This window comes from Tenrec ecaudatus, chromosome 7 (assembly GCF_050624435.1).
Source record: "Tenrec ecaudatus isolate mTenEca1 chromosome 7, mTenEca1.hap1, whole genome shotgun sequence".
NCBI classification, from domain to species: Eukaryota; Metazoa; Chordata; class Mammalia; order Afrosoricida; family Tenrecidae; genus Tenrec; species Tenrec ecaudatus.
The window spans coordinates 153,914,440-153,937,217 of record NC_134536.1 but is presented as its reverse complement, the minus strand read 5'-3'; the positions used below and the strand labels follow the sequence as shown (position 1 = coordinate 153,937,217).

General features: G+C 38.9%; 1 protein-coding gene and 1 pseudogene across 2 annotated transcripts in view; both read left to right on the top strand.

Annotated features, from left to right (window-relative positions):
- The window catches only part of RIPK1 (receptor interacting serine/threonine kinase 1), a 76,286-nt gene that overhangs the window by 50,878 nt on the left and 2,630 nt on the right, over positions 1-22,778 (top strand). For both annotated transcript variants that reach the window (XM_075555268.1, XM_075555266.1), the window contains exons 8-11: positions 1,717-1,793; positions 13,220-13,310; positions 14,927-15,493; positions 18,075-18,227. In XM_075555268.1, the coding sequence (XP_075411383.1) occupies positions 1,717-1,793; positions 13,220-13,310; positions 14,927-15,493; positions 18,075-18,227 (888 nt within the window). The remainder of the gene's footprint in view (positions 1-1,716; positions 1,794-13,219; positions 13,311-14,926; positions 15,494-18,074; positions 18,228-22,778) is intronic.
- Positions 5,206-6,240, top strand: LOC142453001 (E3 ubiquitin-protein ligase SIAH1-like; annotated as a pseudogene).

Sequence of the window (22,778 nt, the reverse complement as noted above, 5' to 3'; positions counted from 1 at the left end):
TCATTTAGACAGACCTGCATAGATAATAACATGCACAAAAACAAGACAGAGCAATACCAAGCAATAAAATATAAAACGAAACAATAACACCACCACCAACAAACCAGTTAGAGAAAACAAAACACAACAACAAGAAAGAAAAGCTTGTAGTTAGTTCAAGGACTGTTTGTTGTCCTTTAGGCATGTTTTCCAGTCGAGTCTGTTGAAGCGCCAAGCCCTGGCCCCAATGCCTATCCTTTGTACTCCCTGGGGACCTCGTTGCTCTGTTCCCCTTTCTGTTCTGTTCCACGCCCCACTGTTTTCCCTCGGGCAGAATTCCCAAACTGTGTCTCCATGCAACAGGTATTTTAAATACTACCAATCAAATGGGCTCGAAGAGGGGTCAGCAAACTACAGCTTGCGAGCCATATGCAGTTCTTCTGGCACATACATGTGGCTCTGAAGTAAAATTGAAAATGAAAATCAAAGAATCATAGTTTCATTTCAAAGATATATGTAAAAAAGTATATATATGGCTCTCAAATAATTTTTAAATTGTTCTGAGGGACAGGATTGCCTCTTCCATCTCAAATGTTTGCCCACCCCTGGGCTGGAACAAGCATTGGTAAACAATGATTGTGACCATTTATGCTTATTTTCTCAAATAGATTTTTATTGAAACAAAGACTTGCCTTTTCACTTACATATTGCTTTGGCACCACATTGTTAAAATTGAGAAGTTCCTACAGAAACCATAGGGCCCAGGAAGCCTAAAGCATTGGCTTTCTAACCCTTTCTAGAAAAAAATGTTGCCAATCCATGTTTTAATTAGAAACCTTAGAATTTCAAATTCTATTGGAATCAGGCTTGCTTAATGCCATGGAGACTGCATGAACATTTGAAAACAATTGACCTGAAATTATCTTGAAAGGTTAGATTAGAAACTTTTGAGACAGTGAATTTATGGTAATGGGGAAAGAAGAGTTAGTAGGAAACCGGGGCGGGGGATGGGGGTGGTGGGGGTGGTGGTGGTGAGAATGGTTGGATAACTCAATGGGATTAATGTCAATGTTACTGAATTAAACATGTCAACACTGTTCAACACTGTGCTGCTGTGTATTCAGCACTTGTCGGTCCGTTTGTTATACTCTGGTGGGTTATATGTTGCTGACTACTTTTTGTTTCTGGGTTGTTAGCTTCTTCAGTTCCAAGTTTGGGATAAATGAAGGACAATGAACATCCGAAAACTTCTTTTCCCTCAGGCCCCAGGGTCCCTAGCCTGTCTGTATAATTCTCTCCACTTTTCAGAGTTTTCTTTTTTGTTTAATACACAATATGGAGGATTAAGGAAAAGTATACCTGATTATTCTTATTGGAAGTAGAAGTTGCCTTTGCCTTTTATTGCTAATAACTCTATCTATACTGAATCTTAATTCTGAGTATCCATTCTCATGTAAATCAGAAGTCCATCCATCATTAGTCCCTTAGAGATGAAGTCCCATCAGGTAGTCACAGTCAGAAAAGCTACACACTCTTTTGGAGGAGCTTTTGGATTCTAGTGTTATCCTATCCCTATTCCATATGGTTAGCAAATTTGTTAGTTACCTTATCATAACCAGTAACTTGGAATTGAACGCTTTATTTTTGTAAGGTAAGAAGTAATAATTTGTTGAAATTTTAATTTTATTTTAGAAAATACTTAAGAAACTCAAAGTGATTTTTTTTCCCTCCATATAGGCATTGAAGAAAACTTTAGGTCTTTTTATATAAGAGAGTTAAAAGAAAATGTAGAGGCAGATGTGAAAAGTTTAAAGGTAGGTAATACATGAAATGCTGAAAATATTAACATGTCAAAATATATATTATCCATCATGAAGATGAAAGCGTACTTTTTTAGAGTTTTCAGGTAAGCTAGTTTGGTAAACAAAACAAGTAGAATTTTTGTACAAGTTGTCACATTGGAGCCTTTTCTCCACCAAAACTTGTGAAATTAGAAAAAAATATATGTAGCAATATGAAAATATTAAAAAATCAACCATACGGGGGGACTTCTGAAAAGTCAGCAGAATGTTATCTGCTGAGATGTATAATCAGAAAATAGAAAGAAAAATAACATCCCAAAACATACGGAGGAAAAAATAAATAGGAGATCGAGTCTTGGACTTCTGTCAGGAAGAAACAGTGTGGTCATGTGGGACCACACTGATGTCAGAACAGTTGGCTTCTCTTCCTAATGCCCTGTCCTGAAGAACAGATGACGACAATCTTAGCCCAGGACTAAAGCGGTGAGTTTCATACAAAGCATTTTTAAAAAATTGACCAGGTACTGGTAAATAAAATGTCTCAAAGTGTTTAAAGATTATAATCATAAAATGTTCTTCATTATCAGAGGATGTTCCCTGACTATATTTCACATATGCTAGGAATTACTAACAAAATAATTAGAAAATTCCCATGTGGCTAGAAGTTAAGAAATTACTTTGAAAATTTATCGAAGTCAAAAGTATCACAAATAAATGACATAGTCAAAAAATTAATATAGGGTCACATTTATCAGTTGTTGGTTCCTTTATTTTTTGGTTCTTTTAAAAATGCTAATAAGTAGACTAAGATTAATAAGAAAAGCAGAGGAATGAAATGAGAAAGAAGCATCATTACAGCTAGACAGACATCACAAAGGTATGAACAGGAAATATCAACCATTTTTGCTCACTTAAAAAATTAAATGAAATGGGCAAACTTCCAGTGAAAAGTTGAACTTATCAAAATATACTCAAATAGAAAACTTGAATATTCCTGTACCTATGAAAAGAAATTTAATCAGTGAACGAATATTATCCCACAAAGAAAGTTCCTAAACCAGATGTCTTTCTCATATCCTCAATGAATAAGTCATCCCAAAGTTTCACAAATTAGCTCAGGAAACAGGAAGGAACTTTTCCGACCGCATTCTAGGAAACTAACATAATTGTGATTCCTAAGCTCAAAATTATTTCTTTTCCTTCCTTTGCTTTTGTTTTATTTATTTATTCTTAGTTTCCATTTTTCTTTCCCTCTCTGTTATTTTTCTTTCTTTTTTTTTTCCAGTTCATTTTTCTTGTTACTTTTTTCTGTGGTCTAGATTTTTTTGTTTTATTTACTTTTTCCATTTTATTGTTTGTTTGTTTAGTTTTTATTGGCTTGCTTCTTTTTATTTCATCCTTCTCTGTCTCACTAGTGAGAGACGGCAAATGCCCCAATTATACTTAGCCACACCTGTACCTCCTATGTATCACCCACTGAGAGAGTGCCCTGTACCCTCCTTCACCACCTGAGTGGTGATAGACAGCAGCCAGCACCAAGCTATGAACTGCTGTACACGAAAAGCAGAGAGAATTGCATGCACCCCATGCTCTACTATTACATCCATCAAGAGACAGGAGGTGAGCACCTAAGAGCTGCCAAGCAAACAAGGCCAGTAGGATAGCCACCCTACTTTCTTGGCTAGATCAAAACAAAATACAGCAAATAAAATAAAACCTGAATGAAAAACCCCAATATACAATAACTAATGAAACGCAAATATGCCATCACCATGTCCAGAAATGGCCACCTCAGTTCACACAACGAAGAAGTTGGTATAAATCTTTTAGGTCTCTATTTGCTGTTGTTATGTGGTTTCTAGCTTCCCATATTTTGTTTCACTTTATTCTTGTAGTAGTTTGCTGAATTATTCTAGAGTTTAACCTGCTTTTACCTTGATCTGTCTCTCAACCCCTTGAAGGTAACTAAATTTAATTTCTTTGACTTTTTTATCTTGTATTTACAATGTCATTTCTTCCTCTGGAAAAGTTTGTGACTCTGTACTTTGGTCGTTTGTTTGAGTCACTCTAAGTTTTCAGAACTAGATAATGCATTGAAAAGGATAAAGGAGTAGTTTATTAATCTATGGAAGCCATAATTAATGGCACTGGGGACAAATATCTTAATACTAATCTGTTAAAGGAACAATCAAAATAATTTTTAAAAGCCTAAGAATTATGTGAGACATCAAATTTGTGTATGATCAGAATTCCATAAGAAGGGATCTTATTTTTATAAAAAAAGAGAAATTGTCAATGATTTGTTGGAGAAAACTTCCCTAATAAGAAAGATAGGACATGTCGTTAGGAGAGACCAATCCCAGGAGAAGGCTATCATGCAGGTATAGTAGAAGGGCAGTGAAAATAGGAAGGCAATGTTTCATTCTGTTGTACATAGAATCTCAATGAGTCAGAGTTGACTTTGACCCCTAATAACAACATTAAAGATCAGGAAGTTATACATTCAAGGAATTCAATGAACCCTAACTAGCATGGACTTCAAAAGGAAATCAGCAAGACATGTCATATAATCAAATTTTCCAGCCAAAGACAGGGATGAATTCTAAAGCAGCTGAGAAAAAAGGAAGAGCTACACACAAAAGAATGTATGACTAAGCTATCATTTCTCAGCAGATACCATCCATCAAGAAAGCAATGAGGTGATCTTTATAAAACTCTGGTACAAAAATAATTTGCTGACCAATAGTAATATAGTCAACAAAATTGCCCCTCAAAGGTGATCATGAAAAGAGACACTTCTAGTTAAAGAGAACTTATATGAAAGGGAATTTAATGGACAGAGAATCAGTGACAGTAGACAGTCAACAGTGATTAGTACAAAGGATAAAATTACCCAGAAGGCAACCTCGATATAGAATAAACCAACAAGACTGAAAATAAGGAACCAGATACATCAATTTGTAAATAAGACAACTACAAAGCAAGAGGAGTGAATAAATAGTATATATACAGAACTTCCCAAAAGGGAAGCGCACCATAACACCACCACCTTTGGGATACAGCATAACTAGTTTTGGGAAGACAAAATAGCAGTAAATAAACACATCAAAAAAGGGTCAAAATGAACACTTTACCCCTACAGCTGTAACAAATAGAGGGTGGCGGGGGGGCAGGCCCTGTCATTAGAAGAAAGGAAATAATAAAGAATAGAATACATGAAACTGAAGACGAAAACAGTAAGCAAAATATCAAGTCGTTGGAGTTGCTTCTTTGAAAGGATTAACACAATTGATAAACCACTGAACAAAAAGGAGAAGATGCAAATAATATAAATAAGAAATAGGGATGCTTGAACCTGCTGCAGCAGCGGTCAGAGGAGAACCCGGGCAGCAGTGGCAGGGCGCACTCAGGCTGCAGCCGGTGGCCCAGTTAGACCCCTCTGTTTTAGCACAGGGAAGAAGTAGCAGGGGTTGGTGACCATGACCAATGGATCAATGGAGTGTGTTTGAGCAAGCAGAAATGAACCTTCAGACTGCTACAGTATTACCTACTGGTGCTTCCAAGTATACACCATTCCAGAGGGAGACGTCACAACTCGATCCAACAAGGGCTTGGCCAGTCTCTTTGAGTGTCCAGTCTGCTTTGACTACGTGTAAACATCCATTCTTGAGTGTCAGAGTGGCCATCTTGTTTGTAGGAGCTGTCATCCAAAGCTCACATGTTGTCCAACTTGCCGGGGCCCCTTGGAATCCATTCTCAACTTGGCACTGGAAACAGTGGACAATTCTATTCTCTCCCCTTGTAAATCTGCCTCTTCTGGATATGAAGTAACTGCCTCACACAGTGAAAGCAGACCACAAAAAGCTCTATGAATTGAGGCCTTATTCCTGTGTGTGCCCTGGGGCTTCCTGTGAATGGCAAGGCTCGTTGGATACTGGCACGCCCCATCTGATGCCTCAGCGTAAGTTCATTACAACTCGAGGGAGAGGATGTAATTTTCTTTGCTACAGACTATTAATCTTCCTGGTGCCGTTGGTGATAAGGCTGTCCTGTTTGGGCTTTCACTTCATGTTGAGTTTTGGAGAAACAGGGAAAATATTGTAGCCACCAGCAGTTCTTTACAGTTGTACAACTGATAAGAACACGTTAAGCAAGCTGAGAATTTTGCTTGGCACCTGGGGCTAAATGATCACAGGCAGCAGTTGACTTGGGAAGTGACTCCTCAATCTCTTCATGAGGGAAGTACAGCGGCCTGTAGGAATAGTGACTGTCTAGTCTTTGTTAGCAACATTGCCCAGCTTTTTGCAGAAAATGGCAACTTAGACATTTATGTGACTATTTCCATGTGTTGACATGGCAGTCAAACATGTAAACGCATTCTGGCCAGTGTTGAAAACCATTGCCTTCATTTGCACAGAGAATAAGGCACCTAGCAGCCTGCCAGCCTGTAACTTTTGGTAGATACATGAAGGCAGAAGCTTTTTTTTTTTTATGTGAGTGTTTGTATATATGGGTGTTTTCCTGTCCTTTCAACTGACAAGCCTTGTGCTTTCAAACCTGTTTCAGAGTCACTACATAGCGCTGTTGTTTTTCTGTTTTGTTTTATTGGGGGGGGGTTGTTAATTTTTATTAATTTTAGTTTTTCATTAAATAAATTAATTTGACTTTTCTATAATTCAGGATTACCCACTCACTTTTTTGTACCTTTTAAAATTTAGTGTCTTTTATAATATCATAATTGCTTCTGGTGAAGTTTCTATATATGTGCTTGATTCTTTGCCCCACTAATTAGTTCATTAGAAATACTTTACATTTAGCTATTTTTGTGAAGATGATAATTTCAGATAGGAAAGATAACATTGGAAGAACTATCAAAAGCTATTCAAATATAGTATAAAATAGTCTGAGTTTATAAAATAGTTATAAAATAGTCTGAGTTTCTTACATTTTCATTTGAGTCACATCCTCAAATGTATTATTTGAAAGGGGAGGGAATGAATTATGATTTTTTAAAGGATGGGCAAAAACAGGTTTTCCAATTTTTTTCAAATATCTTGGCTAACTTTTAAATTTAAATTTTCTTTTATTTACTGGCCAAAAGGAGGCATTGCCTTACACAGTTTTTGCAATTAAAAGTGAATCATTTGTTTCAAAAGACAGTTTTTAAGCAAGGTTTTTGTCTTTTATACTTCTCATTAAAAGAATATCTGGCAAATTAAAGAAATGAAATGAGTAATGTTAGAATAGTACTGAATGAAGTAAAAAGATTAAAAGGATACCGTGAATAATGGTACTCTGACACATTTGAAAACAGATGAAATGGACACATTTCTAGAAATATCCTAACTACCTGAACTAGCATGCAGAAGTAGAAAATGTGAACAGACCATACAAAAGTGAAAACTGAGCAGTCATGGAATCCCTAAGCAGCGGTTCAGCTCTGTCCTATAGGAGTTGGAATCAACTCCACAGCAGTGGATAGTTTCCTCAGAGCAGAATTCACAATAGCTAAAAGTTGGAAATAACCTAACGGCCCCCAAATGGGGGAATAGATAAATAAGCTATGGTCCATACGAGGGGATACCCCCCCCCCCCAAAAAAAGGAGAAAACTCCACTGGGTGGAGCTTTTGTAGTAGCATCGAGCAACTCACTCTGAATTAGTGCATGCAGTGGTGGCACCTGGGAAGGTTCTCTGGTCACAGTGAATTTTTTCATCAAAGCAGTTTTGCTCGAACCTCGTTTTTTTGGGATGGCTGATTTAAGAGAACAGCGTGAAAGAGTTATTTTGTTTCCTGTTTGGGAAAAGCACTGCCGAAGCTGTTGTGATGTTGAACACAGATTACAAAGACAGAGCTATGGGAAAAACCCAAATGTATGAGTGGTTTTCTCCTTTCAAAGAAGGTGAAATGTCAGTTGATGACAAACCTCATTCTAGATGCCCGTCAACTTCCTGAATGGTTGAAAGTGTCAACTTGTAGTGCATTTGGAGTTCATTCCACCAGGTCAGACTATTAATCAAGCTTTCTATTTAGAGAGTCTGAAAAGATTGAGTGACACTGCGTGACAAAATAGGCCTGATTTGTGGCAGATGGGATGGTTTTGCCACCATGACAATGCACCTGCTCATACAGCCATTTCAGTGCACCAGTTTTGGGCAAAAAACAGCATGCCTCTCTTGCCCCATGCACTTGATGTACCTGACCTAGCTCTTGTGACTTCTTGGAATGCAGAGGGTCATGAAAGGACGGCAATTCGATGATATAGAAGAGGTGAAGGAAAAAACAAGGGAGGTGCTGTCAGCTATACAAACAGATGAGTTAAAAAAATGTTTCTAAGAATGGAATCAAAAATTCAACAAATATATGAAGTGTAATGGGGAGTACTTTGAAGGCGATAAGGTTGTTTTGTAAAAAAAATTTAAATACATGTCTTTGAAAAAAATGCCGGTGTTTTGGGGTTACTCCCTTATATGCACCGTGGAATGTTATACACATTATAGAATAATGGTGCACCTGGAGGACATTATACTGAGTGAAATTAGTTGCTCACCAAAGGACAGATATTGTATGAGACCAGTATTAGAAACAGTCAAGGAAATGTTTTCCCACAGAAACAATCTTTGATGGTTTCTAGGGGATGATGAGAAGGGAAGGTCAATCACTAACTCGAGGGTAACACATACTAAGTTGAGTGGGAAGGAAGGCATTGTACAATAAGAGGGCATCGGGAAGGCAACCAACCAATAAAAACCCAAGTGGCAACTATCAAGTCAAATCCGATTCATGGTGACTTTATAGGACACCTGTTGGTTTCTGAGACTTTTTTTTTACTTTAACAAACAGAAGTTTATTTTCTCACAGTTTAGGAGGCTAGAAGTCTGAATTGAGGGTGTTGACTCTAGGGGCAGGCATTCTTTGTTGGTGGAGACTATACTTTAATGGAAGCAGAAAGCTTCTTCTTTCCCCCATGGAGTAGATGGTGGTTTTGAACTGCCAGCCTCACAGTTCAGAGCTCAACGCTTAACCTACTACATCACTAGGGCTCCTTTAAAGGCAACAGGGGTTAATATTATTATGTATACAATTCTGCAATAACAGTAATAATAATCTGTGTGAGTGGATACATAGATAGACATGCAAGCTGAAATGGTGTAGGAAGACAAATAAGACTACATCTATGAATAAATAGAGGACTCACAGAGGAACTTTCTACATATGTATTAACATACACTGCTACTAGAGCCACGGATATAGCAGAGCATAAGGGGAGAAAACAAATGAAAGCTGATGGGCTATAAACCAACTCCTTGGGGGGAAGAGATGGCCTGGGTGCTCAGGACCATAGTCTCAGGGAACATCCAGGTCACTTGGTACAACATAGTCCACAAAGAACATGTTCCACATCCTACTTAGGTGAGTAGCCACTAGGATCTTAAAAGCTTGTAAACATTGAAGGTGCAACTACTGGTCTCCTCACCTGGAGAAGAGTAGAGAAAATCAAAGACACATGAAAACCAGTCTAAGGGGCCAATGGACCATGTGAACCTCAACTTACACAACCCTGAGGTCAGAAGACTAAACGGTTGCTATTCTTATAGTTGCTAATTACCCTTCAGGCCTGGAGCAGATATCAGTCATGTGACTCAATTTTCGGCCAAATGATAGTACTACAGGGTAAATAATCACATGAGGGAGATACATACTCTTTAGAGAAATCAACTATTTGAGATGAAAAGGGCAGCATCTGCCCAAGGACAATGTTCAGAAGCCAGGAAGGGATAGGAAGGAAGCAGTGGAAACAGGACATGGAGTGAGATGAGTGATGTTTCCTTGTGGGAATGGCAAGCAATGTACACGTTGTTGAATGGAAAACTGATTTGCTCAATTATCCTTCACCCAAATCACAATAAGAAGTTTAAAAAGGAGTGTGGGGGGGTGGCAAGGACTGATCTTACTTGTAACTCTGAGAGTGACTGCTTGTATATAAATATATACATATGTATCTGCGCCAGAGAGAACATACAACTTTATAAAAGATGCCATTTAGAACAGCACAAAAAATACATTAACTTGGAATAAACTTACAAAGAGCATCTAGTAACTATGAAGAAAAGAATTTTACAAATTATTGATAACCATAAAACAAGACCTAAATAAAGACACGTACCACTTATTTTGTTCAGTAGGCACACCCTTGTAAATTATTCCCCAATTGATTTATAGGATCAGTAGAATCCCAAATAACATCACCACCATTTACTTACTTCTTTTTGTGGCAATTGAGTGCGGAGACTGGAACTTGACAAACTCCTTCTGAAATTCATATGAAAGGCAAAGAAGAGAACACAAATTGCCAAGATGCTGATAAACACAACTAGTCACAGGAGAGGTCTTGCCTGATCAGGTCCGTCCCAATAATTACTTTAAAGTTGTAGGAATTAGGACAGAGGGGTGTTGGTATAGGGTAGAAAGCGACCACTGGAATCAAATGGAAAGTCTTATACAGCCCCTTGCTTCTGTACAAATATTTTGATGGAGGTTGTTCTGTAAGCAGTAAATACGTGATCTTTTCAATAGCTGCTGCTGAGACAAATGGGAATCCATATGAACAAGAAAAATGACACAGATTGGACCTCTACGTTATAATTAACCACACACACAAACACACACACACACACACACACACACACACGTATAACTAAACACCAGGTTGATCACTGGCAGAAATGTGAAAGATGCAAGTATAAAGTTATTGGAAAATATTCTAGGGTAGGGAGTTCCTTCTTCAAGTCGAGAGAAAAGTATTAAGCAGTGGTAAGAATCGACAGGTTTGATTTGGCAGTGGGCTTTGTCTCTATAACCAGTAATAGGACACAAGCCACAGAATGGGAGAGGGTGACTGCGACCCATGGAACTGACAGCGGGCTCGGGGTGAACGCATACTTTCTAGAGAAATCTTACAAATCATAAAAAAAAAGAAAAGAAAAAAATGTTTAATTAAAAAAATTAAAAAAAAAGAAATCTTACGAATCAAAGAGCAAATGATACTCAGTCCAGTTTATGACAAAGGGAATATTTGAATGAGTGCTCACAAAAAAGAATATTTTAATGTTCAATAAACATACCCCAAAAGGTACACTGTCTTATTAGTAATCTGCAATATGCAAATTAAGACCACAGTGAAGTGATACTGTCTTCTAGTTTGGTAGACACAGTACGACATTCCTGAAGGACAGGAAACCAAAACCAAACTCAACTACCTTCAAGTTCCTGAGACTCATATAGAACCTTTAGGACGGGACAGAACTGTCCCTGTGAGGTTCTGAGACTGTAACTGTTTATGGCATCAGAAAGATCTATGAGAAAGCATTCTAAATTAATGGCGAAATGTATTTATAGATGGAAAGGCTTGATGGCGTAAAGCTGCCAGTTTTCAATATAATTTACATATGCAGTGCAACCCATATTCAAAATTTAAATCCCAATCAAATTCTTTATGGAATGCACCAAACTGATTTCTCAGTTTGTGTGAAGCAAACCAAAAACCTAGGTGGTCAAGAATATTCTGAAGTACTAGTTGAAAGTAGTGTGGTACTAGAGCAAAGGGCAATCGAGTCGATACATAGAAATGAGCACACTTTGTAAGGTGGGCCTGGCAGAAACTGAAGCTAACTGAATGGAGATTGAGGGTCATAGCAGGGAACAAGACTGAGCAGAAAGAAGGCAAACTGCAGTAAACCCTTGGACAATCCAATAGGAGGGGGACTCAGAGCTTATGTTGCTCTTCGGGGTCATCGCGCATCAGGCTGGGTTTTAAAAAACACATTGCCATGCGGTAGATTTCGACACTCAGCATCTCATGTGTTTCTTTCATTGAGGTTCAGTTCGGAGGTACTTCATAGACTCGAACCGTCCACCTTTGAGTTAGCAGCCAAATGAATGCATTACTCAGAGACTCCATACCCCAACCCAAATGCACTGCCACTGGTTCATAACAACTTTGTCTAGGGGTCCTGAGACTTTACATTTTTTCAGGGGCAGACTGCCTCATCTTTTCCCTGTGGAACTGATGGTGGGTGTGAACTTCTGACCTTGTGATCAGCAGCCAACTGCCTAACCCACGGGGCCATGGGGGCTTGCTCCTTAAGGACTCCATATACCGCTGCTGCTGCTGCTGCTGCTGCTGTTGTTAGGGTCCATCTAGTTGGCCCAGCTGATAGCAGTCCTGTCTACAGCAGAATGAAACTGCCTAGTCCTGTGCCATCCTCACAGTTGTTTCCATCGTCTTGTCAAGGGTTTACAGGGTAAACCGAACACCAAACCATTGCCATGGCGTCAATTCTGACTCATAGTAATCCTCTAGGTCGGACTAGAACTGCGCCCACTGCCTTTCCGAGGCTCACATTTTAACAGAAACAGATCACCACGTCTCTCTCCGTGGAGTCCTGGGGAATTGAAACATCAACCTTTAACTACTGGACCTCCAAGGTCCCTTAGAAATTACTCCAGAGCCCTTTGCAAGAATGAGGTAGACTGCTGTGGAATGAGAATAGAAAGATCTCCAAGACTACTTCTTAGTTAACCTGTAAGTCACTTTACTTGGAGTATGATCCTTTTAACATTAGCTCTAGGTTGCTTTTTAGAAATCAGAGTAACAAAGGTACTTATGCAAGTAATACGGTATTCTACAAAGACGGAACATATAATCATTATTTTCTATTCTCACCCAATCATGTATCTCTTTATTCAGTAAATATTTTTAAATCACTTATCTACATGGCAGGTTTTCTGTGTAGAAGAAAATATATCTTAATAGGGGGGGAGATGTTAACATTTTATCTTTGGGTGGAGGTTATATGGATAGATATTTTTCTTTTCTTTTTTTAAGACTTTGTATCTCTTTATTGTGATTTATTTTTATTATTTTTATTTTTAATCATTTTATTAGGGGCTCATACAACTCTTATCACAATCCATACATACATCAATTGTGTCAAGCACGTTTGTGCATTCGTTGCCCTCATCATTCTGAAAACATTTGCTCTCCACCCAAGCCCCTGGCATCAGCTCTTCATTTTTTGGGTAGATATTTTTCAAATAATTTTCTACATTTTTCATAATCGGTATTATAAGAAAAACCAAAATATTTAAAATTTTCTTACTTCTAAGGTGTATGTAGGAGCCCTGGTGACACAATGAATACGCACTTGGTTACTACCTAAATATTTGGTGGTTTCCACCCACCCAGTAACTCCACGGGAAAAGGACCTGGCAATTTGTTCCTTTATAGCTTAGAAAACCCAACGAGGCACTCCGACTCTGACAATCATAAGATCTATCTTAAAATTCTACCTTCTGAAAGGATCCATTTACCCTGTAATTTCTAGAACTAAATATATTCTGCAGTTTACAAAAATATGTATTTCTCTTAATTATAGGAAGAGAATCTGGACCAAAATGCTATGTTCAAGAGATTACACTCTCTCCAAATTGATTGTACAGCAATACCTCCAAGCAGATCAAACTCAGGTAACTTATACTTTGATCCAAAATATATCTATTAAATTGCTCGATCATTTACTTTCTAAAATATTATCTAAGACCATATAAGGAATAGAAAAAAATGATAAAACTTGATATGTATCTTAGAGGAGTTTACCTTATATTGGGGAATATAGTTACATGTAAGGAGCCTAGTGATACAGTGGTCATGTGTTGGACTGTGACCCACATGGTCAACAGTTCTAAACCACCAGCTGCTCATTGGGAGAAAGATGAGGCTTTCTATTCCCATAAAGAATTAGTCTTGGAAACTCACAGTGGCAGTTCTGCACTATTCTGGAGGGCTGTTATGAGTCCGAATTGACTTGATGGCAGTGAGTTTTGTGATGGATACACATATTGTGTAAGGTTAGGCCACAGTGCTCACCAAAATCCCAGAGGGTTTGAGCCTATGATGTTAGTGTGTCTGTGGGGAGAAAGTGATAGTGCAGAAAAAAAGGAAGGACAAGTGTGGGAACAAAGACCTTGGGCTCAGAGGTAAATGGACCCAGGGTTCAGTCTCAGATTCAGGTAGAGAAATAGTTTTCATTATAACAAAGGCAAAGCAGAGTATAAGCTATTTGGGATCTGTGCAAATGACTCAACCTTTTCTCAACGTCATCCATCAATTAATGGTAGAAGAACACACTCTCATGAGTTATTATTTGTTTGGTAGTAAAGCACACGTAACAGAAAGTTTGTCATTTTAAGGATTTCTTTTGGTGTATAATTCAGTGTCGTTCATTATGTGCATCATGCTGTGTGATCCTCACTGCTGTCCATTTCCCAAAGGTTTTTACTGCCCCAAAGAAGCCACTCAGTACAGCTTAAGCAATAACTTCCCATCTCCCAACATCACACCCGTCGCCTTTCTGGTCCCTGGGAACCATGAATAAACTTTGGTCTCTATGTACTTGCCTATTGTAGGTAGTTCATATGAATGGGGTACAATATTTCCTTCTGTGTCGGACTTATTTCATTCATCCTAGTATTTTTAAGGTTTATCCATGTTCTAGCATATATCGATGCTTCATGTTGCTTTATAGATGAATAATACTTAATTGTATGTTTACACCCCTATTTGTTTATATCCATTCATTGGTTGATGGCCGCTCATGCTGTTTCTGTCAATTGACTATTGTGAATAATCCTGTAGTGAGCATTGATGTACAAGCATCGGTTCGAGTGTCTACTTTCAGTTAATTTGAGTTTATCCCTGGAAGTACAATTGTTAGGTCCTATTATAATTTTATGTTTAATTTTTGAAGAACTCCCAAACTCACAGCGGTCACCATTTTATACTCCCAACTGTGTTGTATATATTTTTTCACTAAATCACACCAAGGAGGCAACTATGTTCTCTGCTCCAAGCTATATATCCTTGGTCACTCCTACAACCTCTACTTTTTTTATTGTTAGTTCTCTTTCTGTATCAGGCAGGGCTTTGTACTTATTACCTACATACCTTGTAGGAGGTGGACCATCTAGTAAATGTTTTTCATTTGTTTGCAAGGTTCTCTGAGGTAAAGATTGATGATGCTGTTTAGATTTTATTTTACTTTATAATGGTTCATGAAACTCATTCCAACATGGATCATTTCCAGCCACTGAACAGCCCAGTTCACTGCACAGTTCGCAAGGACTCAGGATGGGACCAGTGGAAGAGTCTTGGTTTGGACCCTCCCCAGAGCACCAGCCAGAAGAGCATGAGCCCAGCCTGCAGGATAAGCTCCAGGAGGAAGCCAACTACCATCTTTTTGGCAGCCGCATGGACAGGAAAGGAAAGTGGCAGCCAAGACCGAGTGAGGTTTCTAACATAGAGGAAGAAAGAAAGCGAAGGGTCTCCCATGATCCCTATGCACAGCATAAAACTTCTGAGAATTCTCAGAACCCTGGGGTGAAAGGTTTTGCTTTCCCCAGTGCAACTAGTCGCCTTGATGTAGGACTAGAGGTACCAGGGCTAATAAGCCACCCTCAAGCACACTATTGGAACAATGTGTTATATAACCATCTATTTAGTTTGGGAGCAAGACCACTGGATCCAGAAACAGCAGGTCCAAGACCTTTCTATGGAGCAAATTCTAATTATGTGCCTACCCTTCATAAAACTCCAGTACCTGAGACCAACCTACTGGGAAACACACCAACCATTCCATTCAACCCATCAACAGGTAAAGAGGCCTTTAATAAAAATAAAGCACCATTAACCCTCTTGTAAATGATATGATGGGGACAAATGGTGAGGGGTTGTTTTTTGTTTTGTTTTGTTTTGTTTTACAAATGGTGAGTTAAGTGTCTTCAGCTACCAGATGCAACTTATTATCATGGAATGGTTGTCATCAGATCAGCTAGCCTGGGTTACAGTTCAGTTTGGGTCTGAGATTCAGCATAACTGCCAACAAGTTTTGGGTTAAATATTCTTTTAATTGGTAGTTTATCCACTATAAACTGACATACCGTGCATACTCATGCCGAGTTTTTCAGCACACTATTTATGCCGTTTCTGTGGTAAAATTAGGTGCCTTGGCTGATATTCGGGTCAGCTTATACTTGAGTATATATGGTATTTGTTCCATCAGACACACTCTCTGATGAATGGAAAGATATTTACTTATATTTTTTTATTTTGCTTGGTGTTTACTGAAACTAGGAAAAAATCATAGATATTATTTCTTATACTTACACCCATATAGGTCACAGACTAGCACTTACAATGAAAAGTTTTCATAGAATTCCTATATCTTTAGGGTAGAAGTAAATGCTAGTTGATAGTAGTTACTGACAATCTACCGTGGAAATTAACATCCAGCATCGCATGCCCATACTGTTTAATTACATGAATAGTGTCTATCAAAGATACTGTGCTGTATTTGGGCAATTTTGAAATAAACTTAGGTAGCGATAGATCGAAGAGTACAGAATTGAGTCACATTTTTTACAGTCAAATTCTCTTAAAACGTTCTATGGAAACATTCTAGGTTTTCCCCATAGGTTTTATTATAAGATCTCTTAGATGTGAAATACTAAATAGGCATTAAACAGAATCTAAGGCATCTGTAATCATATGGCTCCTGTTGGCGTGATAGCTGGGGATAAAATTCATTGCTAGTGACACCATACTTTATTCATTCATGGTTAATTGAATAAAATTTTCTAAAGCATGTATTACTGTATCCAAGGCATACTATATACCAGGCTTTACAACAGTGAACAAACAGCCCAAGCCCATTTCCTGGGAAGCTGTCATTCTTGGACTTGTGTACATTTCTTAATGTCTTTTGGTAAAGACAACCCGGAGTTTCTAAAACTTCGTCAGAGAAAATGCAACATCATATGGATAGTGTCTGATGCAGCTGGACTGCCAATTTTAGGGGCAAGTAACCGAGATGCCTAGAGTTAAATGTCATTTACCTCTCTCCTCGGACGTTTTACCTTCTCATGCTGAGGCTAAGATCTGCTAAGTGTTCTTATGAACAATAAACTTTGCAGCACGGATATCATAGAATGTGCACCACATCAAAAGCTCTGTGTAATATTGCTTCCCCCACCCCCCAACTACCATGATCCCAATTCTACCTTGCAAACCTGGTTAGACCAGAGGATGCATAGCGGTACAGATGGGAACTGGAAACACAGGGAATCCAGGACAGATGAACCCCTCAGGACCAGCAGTGAGAGTGGCGATACCAGGAGGGAAGGGGGGTGGATAGAAAGGGGAACCGATCACAAGGATCTACATATAACCTCCTCTCTGGGGGATGGGCAACAGAAAGGTGGGTGAAGGGAGACGCCAAGCAGTGTAAGATAAGATAAAATAATAATTTATCAATTATTAAGGGTTCATGAGAGAGGGGGGAGCAGGGAGGAAGGGGGAAAATGAGGAGCTGATGCCAGGGGCTTAAGTGGAGAGCAAATGTTTTGAGAATGATGAGTGCAATGAACGTACAAATGTGCTTTACACAATTGATGTATGTATGGATTGTGATAAGGGTTGTATGAGCCCCAATAAAATGATTTTTAAAGTTCTGTGTTATATAGGAAGTAGAAGGCATACACACATGACTGAGCATGATTTCTGTCCTCTGAGAACTCACATCACTAATGCAGAAGTCAAGCATGTGAACCGATCCAGAGCAGCCTGTGACAGAGTGCTAGATCTCAGATTCCGTAAAAAGGATATTTATTAAAGGAGATATCATTTGAGCTGGACCGCCGTAGTACATACGGGGAGAAAGGCGGTCCAGGCGGTCCCAGAAAGGAAAGCAAAAGCAGTATCATCACATGATGCCTGAAGTAACTAGACAGGAGAAAGGAAAGGGATGGTGAGAGAAAGCTCAGAGAGACAGGTGTGGTTAAAACTGGCTGGCTTAAAACAAAGCAAAAACACCTGGCTGGCTTTTAGGACTAAACTGAAAGCCTTGAATTTTATGAGAGGAAGGAGAGCACTAACCAGACTTTTGCTGGGAAATGGGGCTAAGCTTCGTAGTGCTTCATTTATCACTAATTTTCTAGTGGCCACATTTTAAAGGGTATTTCCAAAAGGAAGCATAGGATAAATACTTTAAACGGTAATGTATATACTTGAGTATAACCCAGCCCGCATATCATCCAAGGCACCTAATTTTACCATAAAAGTGCCGAAGAAGTCAGCTTATACATGAGTATATACGGTACCTTAAGCCTTACTCCTACACGTGCATTTTTCACTTGTTCTCAGTCTAGATATACTCACTTGCATTTCTTTGTACTTAGATGAGTCTGCCAGGTGCAATATTTACAACAGCACTGGCATTCAGATTGGAAATTACAATTACATGGAAGTAGGTGGAATGAGTACACCACCGTTGGACAGTACATCTGTGAACTTCAAAGAAGAGCCAGCATGGAAAAACCACGAGATCTTTGGTAAGAAGTCCCTTAAAGATCCATTGTCTAGTGACTGTGAACTTTCTTACTAGTTAACAGTTTTGGCGGAATTCTAATATTTGTTAGATTATTGTCTCTGAAAATTTTCCCATGTTTCCCCTGTAAAATATCTCTGTAATTTCCAAAAACTTTTCTTTATTCATAATATTAGAATGTTCACAGTATCTGATTCATAATTGTGTAGTTTTTAGTAAAATGAGACAATATATAGAATGAACTTAGGACACTGCTTGGTACCTAATAAGCCAAACCAAACTCACTGCCATCGAGTTAATGCAGCCTCATCGCACCCCCTGTGGTTTTCTGAGACTGTAATAGTTGATAGGCGTAGAAAACCTACTCTTTCTACTTCTGCAGAGCTGCTGGTGGTTTCAAACTGCCGACTATGCAGATCGCAGCCCATTGTGTAACCATTACACCAACAGGGCTCCAGGCACTTAGTAAGTTGTTAAAATAATAAACTACTGTTACCATCAATATTCTAACTCACAACCAGGAGAAATTGCTTCCATACATCTTCATCTATGGAAGTTCTGTAAAACAAAAATAGCAGACTATTCTCTCCATGGTGCTGTGTTCTCTCCATGGTTAGATATTGGGCTGCTAACCCAGAGTTCAGTGATTCAAACACATCAGCTATTCCAGGAGAGACAGAAGGCAGATGGGATTTCACCATACAGGCCAAGAATATTAATACCAAAGCACAATCTAGGAAAAGCAATTATGCGTCTAAGACAATATGACTAAAACCTAGCTTCTTTTAAATAATTAATTTTTGTTTTTAAGAATATACACAGTAGTAGCTGTTAGGTGCCTTCAAGTCAGTTCTGACCAATAGCAGCCCTATACACAGCAGTATAAAACATGCCCATTTCTGCGCCATCCTCACAGTTGTTCCTGTGCTTGATCCCATGGTTTCAGCCACTTGCCAGTCCATCTTGAAGGCCTTCTTCTTTGTCTCTGACCCTCTGAGACTTTATCCAGCTTGATATCCTTCTCCAGGGTCTGGTCGCTTCTCCCCACCTGTCTAAAGCATGTGAGAGGAGGTCTTCCCATCTGTGCCTCTAAGGAGCATTGTGGCTGTACTTCTTCCAACCAGATGTGTTTGTTCTTTAGGCAGCCCATAATACTTTCAATATTCTTTGCCATCATCCTAATTTAAATGCATCTATTCTTCACTGGTCTTTCTTATTAAATGTCCAACTTTCACATGTGTGTGAGGCCATTGAAAATGCCATGGCTTGAGTCAGGTGCACCTGATTCTTCAATGTAACCTCATTCTTTGAACACTTTAAAAGCAGCCTTCTTCAGCAGATTTACCCACTGCAGTGAGTCATTTGATCTCTACTCCTTCCATGGGCATTGGTTATGCATACAAATAAGATGAAATCCTTGACAACTTCAGCCTTGTCTCCGTTTATCTTGCTGTTACCTGTTGGTCCATCTGTGGGGATTTTGATCTTTATGTTGAGTTGTCATCCCTACTGAAGGCTGAAATCCTTGATCTTCACCTGCAAGTCCCTCAAGTCCTTTCACTGTTAGCAAGCAAGGTTATGTCATCTGCTTATCAAAAGTTGTTAATAAGATTTCTTCTAATGCAAGGCCACATTCTTCTCCATATAATCCAGTTTCTCTGATTTTTTGTTCAACATGCCGATTGAGTATGGTGTGAAGCTACCACCCTGAGGCACACCTTTTCTGATTTTAAGCCATGCAGTATTCCCTTGTTCTGGTCTCACAATGGCCTCTTGATCCAGGTACAAGTTCCGCACGAACACATTTCAAGTGTCCTGAAATTCCCATTCTTCTCAAAATTATCCATGGTTTATTATGACTTACACAGTCAAATGCCTTTGCATAGTCAGTAAAGTACAAGTGAACATCTTTCTCATCTTTCTGGTATTATCTGCTTCAGCCACAATGCATCTGCCATCAGCAGTGATAACCCTTCTTGCACATGCTCTTCTAACCCTAGTCTGAGTCTGTCAGTATACTGCTGCAACCTTTGTTGAATGATCTGCAGCAACATTTTACATGCAAGTTCTATGTATCGTCTTGTTCTAAACTTTGAGCACTCTGTTAGGTCACCTTTCTTTGGAATGGGTACAAATAGGATCTCTTCCAGTCCATTGACCAAGTCCCTGTCTTCCAGATTTCGTGGGAGAGATAAGTGAGTGCTCCATCAGTTTGTTGAAATATTTCAATTGATATCCCATCAATTCCTGGAGCCTTGTTTTTGACTAATGCATTCAGTGTTGCTTGAATTTCTTCCTTCGGTGTTATTTCTTACATGTATGCTTCTGAAATGGTTGAAGGTGGACTAGTTCTTTTGGGAACTGTGACTGTGTATTGGTTCCATGGTCTTCTTTTTCAAAAACAATATTATTGGCATACAATGTACATATCATACGATTCGGTTGTTAAATCCCATCAGGAAGCATTGTACAATCATGACCACAATCCATTTTAGAATATTTTCTTCAGTCTTGTACGCATTGTTATTAGCTCCCCATTCTTTTTTTAATCATTTTATTAGGGGCCCATACATCTCTTATCACAATCCATACAGACATCAATTGTGTCAAGCACATTTGTATTCACTGCCCTCATCATTCTCAAAACATTTGCTCTCCACCTAAGCTCCTGGCATCAGCTCCTGGTTTTTCCCCTCCCTCCCCACTCCCCCCTCCCTCATGCACCCTTGATAATTTATAAATTATTTTGTCATATCTTGCTCTCTCCATTCTTCCTTAATTTCTTGCCGTACCTCCAAGGGACCCTTAATCCAGCTACTATCTCTACAGATTTCCCTATCCTGGATTTCATACACAGGAAAACATTCAAGAAAACTTACAATAACAAAGTAAAACACATTGAAACCTCAATCAAAAGAAAGCCAAAAATATTAAAAACTAGAACAAATTTAAAAATGGATTATAAAGCACATCAAATTATAAGACGCTACATTTTAACTTAACTGCATCTGCAAGAATCCACTTTCCCAGGCTTTCTGCATGATAAAGCTACTTGTATCTTTGAACCATGGTCAGAAGGTATTCCCCAAAGGCTTGATCCACATGTATTTCCCCTTCACTTTTTGTTTTAACCAAACCAACTTTAAAATGGGTCAAAAGGGAGATTAAATGATAAGATATTCCATTAACCTATCGACGTCTTCCATAATCGATTTACAGTGCTCTCTGTTCTGATAACAAGGCTATCCATACCTCTCAACTGTGTTCATAGGGCTTGAATTTTTTTTCTTGAGGTCCATGTTTCAGATATCGTGTGTACTTCCTTGTTCAGTTTCTAATTGTAGGTCTTTGCACATTTCATTACAATATTTTACTTTATCTTCAAGAGCTTCCCTTTGAACTTTTCTGTTTACTTCTTTGACTTCACGCTTTCTTCCATGTGCCTTCGCTACTCTGCAATTAAGAGCAAGTTTCAGAGCCTCTTCTAATACACACTTTGAGCTGTTCTTTCTTTTTTGTCATTTTAACGACCTTTTGCTCTCTTCATAAATGATGTTCTCTGTGTCACCTCAGAACTCTTAAATTTGAGCAATAGTTCTATTGGTTAGATTTCCTTGACTGTGGCGAGATATAATCCCATCATCAACAGCACTGTACTTCAGGACCGATCTTGATATGTCCTTTTTGACAGTGAATGCAACACCATGCCTCTTGATGATGTTATTCCTGGCACAGTAAACCGTATGATTTTCTGATTCAAAGTGGCCAGTATCACTCCATTTCGGCTCGCTAACACCTAGGCTATTGATGTTTATGTGTTCCATTTCAGTTTTGACGACCTCCATTTTTGTAGAGTCAAACTTATTCCAAGTTCCAATTATTAGATTTTTAGCAGCTGTATCTTCTCATTTTGAGCTGTGCCCCATCAGCAAATGCAGATCCCAAAGGCTTTACTCCCACAGCCTTTACTCCATTCAGTCACCATAGCTGACTCTCCTTTGAGAAGGCAGCTCCTCCTTAGTAATATTTTGAATGCCTTCTGATCCGAGGAGCCCATCCTTTGGTATTGTCTCTGACAATGTTCTTCTTCCATTCATTAGGCGTCCAGTATCTGACTATGTTTTGTTATTACACATAAGGTTTCCAGCAACTACATCCTCCAACGTGGACAGTCGTTTCCTTCTTGATAATCCATTCTTAGTCCGGACGCTCTGCTGAAACCTGTTCACTTTGGGTGATCCTGCTGGCATTTCAAATACCAGTGACACAGCTTCCAGCATCCCAGCAACACACAAGCCGCCAGAGTGAAACAAACTAAATGCTGAATCCAGCAGCACATACACCAGTTCAACAGGATCGACGCGTGCATTCACCAATATTAGTTACATTCTCTGAGTGGTGTAACATCCTCACCCTCTTTTTCTAAACTGTTGTTCCTCCGTTAACATAAATTCACTGCTTCTAAGGTCTCCAATCTCACCTTTCAAGAATATATCACGTCAGTAGTTTCAAAAGTTCATGTGGCCTCCATCGCACTAAGCAAGTCTACATTCCA